The 4,436-nt window shown below is 40.8% G+C and overlaps 1 protein-coding gene across 1 annotated transcript in view; it reads left to right on the top strand.

Annotated features, from left to right (window-relative positions):
* Positions 1-263: 263 nt before the first annotated feature.
* LOC105625582 (transient receptor potential cation channel subfamily V member 4) overlaps positions 264-4,436 on the top strand; it is a 31,213-nt gene continuing 27,040 nt past the window's right edge. The window contains exons 1-2 of the mRNA XM_012206905.1: positions 264-1,088; positions 1,681-1,906. Of these exons, the coding sequence (XP_012062295.1) occupies positions 264-1,088; positions 1,681-1,906 (1,051 nt within the window). The remainder of the gene's footprint in view (positions 1,089-1,680; positions 1,907-4,436) is intronic.

Genomic DNA, 4,436 nt, shown 5'->3' with positions numbered 1-4,436 from the left:
GGGGTAAGAGAATCTCGAGTGTTATATCAATGGAGTCGGTCGCGAGTAGCCGTACAGCAAAGTGGTTTTTCGCTTTATCTCGACGGAAATGGCGTGTTGCTCGACCTTGAGAACGTCTAAAGACACTCGAGAAGAATTCCGTTCGGGTGACGTTGGCTGATGAACAATCGAGAAAAATCAAGCTCGAACGGTAGTGAATAGCGGCTGCGACAGTGCGGAGCTTTCGGTGTTTTTCCCAACCGATAGCGAAGGGATATGTCTGAATGGGTGGTGTTTGCTCGTGCCGCGTTGGTCGCAACAGCCAGGTCAACGCCGGTTCGATCCTCGACCGCGTGATCAGTCAGGCAAGCAACGAGGACCAATGTTTATTGTATCGATTGGCGAACTACAAGAAGGGCGGTGAGCTAATCGAGGCGTACAATCAGGGCGGTCAGCCAGAGGTGGAGAAGCTGATCCGCGAGCAATTCGGTATCCTGATGTATATGGATGGCAAAGGCCAGATAATCAATCGTGCCGAGTATCTACGTTGGAAATTTCGTGACCTCGAGCAAGTCGTGTTGCCGATCGAGGCCTCCCTGTCGCGTTTTGATCCACTAGCGCAGTGGAATGATCACGAGGCCTGTTGGCAGATGCAGTACAGAGGCTCGCTGGGCGAGACCTTGTTGCACGTTCTTATCATATGTGACACGCGGATGCATACTAGGATAGCGCGCATACTGCTCAAGTGTTTTCCACGACTAGCTATTGACGTCGTCGAGGGCGAAGAGTATCTGGGTGCGAGTGCTCTTCATCTGGCGATCGCTTATGCGAACAACGAGCTCGTACAGGATCTGGTCGAGGCGGGCGCGATTATCTCGCAGCGGGCCATCGGTAGCTTCTTCCTACCGCGAGATCAGCAAAGGATGAATCCCGCCAGAAATACCGATTACGAGGGTCTCGCGTATCTGGGAGAATATCCCCTTGCCTGGGCCGCCTGCTGCGCTAATGAGAGCGTCTACAACCTGCTGCTTGATTCCGGCGCAGACCCAGACGAGCAGGATACTTTTGGAAATATGATTTTGCACATGGTCGTAGTTTGCGACAAATTGGTGCGTATTGACTTAAATATAAAAATTAGACTTTTAAAAATTAGAAATCTGCGATGATTTTTTCGATAATATATCTCTTGTTTTTTAAATTTTATTTTTTTTCTGATGTGTAACATTTCAGTTAACACTAAAAGTAGCATAAACAGTCATTATTGATCGTTTATATTTTTTATATTAATATTATATTTTTTATGCGAAAGACATAAGATTCTAAAAACTTTTATTCAATATTACGTCTTTATATAAAGATAAAATATTTGATTTTCATCATTTTCTTTATCTTCATAATTTATTCACTTGGTCTGTTTTCGTAAATAAGAAACCTTGGTATACTTCCAGTATTAAATAAATGTTACTGCAGTAAAAGTGCAATATTTTTAAATAGATTTTACTATCATTTTAGCAGTAATATTTTTATACTTTATATCTTTAGAGAGTGACATTTTTTTTCTAATTCTACTTATGTCATCCATACATTTTTTTTTTATTTCGTCCCGAGATAATAAAACACGGATATTGACATTTCTGCCAACATGGTCCGTTGGACCACCGTTGCAAAACGACTCGCGTAGAGAACTATTATTTGACGTAGGACATGTTCGGCTACGCATTGCGACATCCAAAGCTTCCTGCTCGCAATGGAATCGCGAATGCCGCGGGCCTGACCCCGTTGACACTCGCCTGCCAGCTGGGGCGTGCCGAGGTCTTCCGTGAGATGTTGGAGCTGTCCGCGCGGGAGTTTTGGCGTTACAGTAATATCACTTGCTCGGCGTACCCTCTCAATGCTCTCGACACGCTGTTGCCCGATGGCAGAACAAGTACGTCAAGTAAAGCTAATCGAATTACGCCAATCCGGCTTCATGAGTTATCTACGATCGTTATCTACGATCCACCGAATTATGCGTTAAGTAGACCCTTACTTTATCGCATGATTCCTGAGTTAATTGGGACCAGTCAAGGCTGATATGTTCCTAAATAATAGTAGCACCGTAGTGAGCACTGGAGTGCAAAGGAGAGATTCTTGTTCATTCTTTTTTTGTATTATGTTATTTTTTTGTATATTTTTTTATATCATGTTATAGTTTAAATCTTCTACTTTTTATTATTTTCTGTTATTTCTTCGATATCTTTATTTTGTACATTTAGTTCTTAATATTTTTTATATTTTTGTTGTTAATCATGTATTGCTTTTAACGCTTTTTTGAGAGATGCAATTCTAAAGTGCTTAATAAATAATAATATTTAGCTTTTTATTACTAAAAAATCAAGGTTTGTGCCTTAATTATAAGAATAATTAAATCATTCTTATACATGTATACTTAGTATTTTAAAAGAAATATTTGATTTAATTGAGAATCTTTAGTTTTATATAACATTTTTCTTTAGTTCCTAGTCTCAAGAAATATTTAAGTAATATTTTTAATAGTGTACTATTTAGAAATTTATCTTGCTTTTGATTTCTGCTGTTTATAATTCATCCCTCTTTTTCGTTCATTGTATTTTTAAAAGGAGATTTTGCTCTCATATATAAAATAAAGTGCTTTAATTTCACTCTACGCTATCCTATTCTCTTGCTTCTTTTTGTAAATTTGAATATTATAACGTACCGCGGGAATACAGTGTATTCTTGGGAACGTCTTTGAAATATTCGGTAAATTATTCCGCGTTGAGTTTTTTGTGCTGCATCATATGCGCAACTTATGTAAAATTGTTCTCACGGTTTTCAACGGCTTACCCCCGTGTAAAGTGTCGCAACAAGAAGAAGGTGGCAATAGAACAAAAATTGCGACACGAGTGTAGACGACAGGAGAAGAAAAAGGAGAGAAGAGCGAGAGAGAAAAAAAAGGACCAATATATAGCGAAAACAAGAAGGGACTATCTTTCCCCGTAAAATTGGATACAAGGACAAAATCGAGGACAAAATCGGGTTGCGAAGTTTCCGAGAGAAAAAAAAAGAAATTTCACAAAGTTTTCTTACATCGAACGTAGAGCACAGGCGGATAGTAAACCATACTGCCAACAACTTCGCCCAACATGCGAATAACACGCCACTCTCCGATAAAAACTAGCTGATATTGGCTCGTTATCGTCGCCATTCTTACCATCGTTATCGATATTATTTCCCTGCCTTTGACGGTAATTTAAAATCGAAGTCGATTTCTCATTTAATTGGTATCCGATGAGATAAATGAAATTCCGTTCCGGGAAGCGCGATGCAAACTGCAGCGACGTAATTTGATGCCAATGATTTATACATGGTACATTAATTTTATGTATACAAGTTTTATTAAAAGATTTCTGCATTATTAATGTGTTTCCGTTTTGAGTATCGGAGTTTATTTTACCAAAGTAATTAGTGACAATCAATGACAATACAATCTAAAGACAATTCGAGAGAAAGATCTCGTACGAAACTTTAAGTATTAAAAGTACCAAACTTTACTATAGAATACAATCCTAAAGTTTACGATCTCAAATTAATTCGATTTAACAAAGTAACTAATCTTCGAAATGCTATAAAGAATTGTCAACGAATGCCTGTCCAGATTCGAATGTGAATCAGCTATAGTGATATCCTCATAGAAGTATCCTGTCCAGACGATGCAATTCAATTTTACTTTCCCATTTGTTATGTCATCAAATTTCCCAACAAAGAATCGCAGGGAACAGGGGAGGAGTAAAGTTTTGCATGCTGCCGTTCGCATTTTAAGAGGACCTTTAGTCGAACTTGCGTGAAATTGTATCGAAGTTTGGAACCGGGAAGTGTTGCCGAGAAATAGATGCGTTCGTCGTTACCTGCTTCAGATTTTCCCTGGATTGTTCACGAATAGGAATACCGCGAAGCGCGACGTAGATGTCTGGGAGCGTGGTGGGTTGTAGGAGATGCAATTACGGGCATTTAACGAAGTTTCGAGATTAGCCGCGGACCCGATGCGACGCCGACACGGTGCGGCGCGGCGCAACGCGGCGCGTCGGAGCTTGCGTTTCATTTAGTTTCGGAATCCATTATCCCTTCGATCCTTCCTAGCCATTTCCCCGCCTATATCTATCCCTTCGTAGCTAGTATGGGCGTCTCCACTAAAGCACGAGCGTCGACCGATTTCGCAAAGGGTAACGGTGTCGCATCGTCGGCGGAGTCACCCGGATGGAGGAAAGTAACCGCGATGGCGAGAGGACAGTGCTATATCGAGGCGAACCGAACTTTTGGTACCTCTCTCCTACGGGCACGCTTAATTACTCCAAACCAAGGTTAGAGTGAAAGAGCAAGAGAAGAGAAAGAGAGCGAGCGAGAGGCGAGAGGAGAGAGAGAGAGAGAGAGAGAGAGAGAGAGAGAGAGAGAGAAGAAGA

The sequence above is a fragment of the Atta cephalotes genome, assembly GCF_000143395.1.
Source record: "Atta cephalotes unplaced genomic scaffold scaffold00003, whole genome shotgun sequence".
Taxonomy (NCBI): Eukaryota; Metazoa; Arthropoda; class Insecta; order Hymenoptera; family Formicidae; genus Atta; species Atta cephalotes.
The sequence above is the reverse complement of the archived record's forward strand: the minus strand, read 5'-3'. Positions and strand labels throughout refer to the sequence as shown.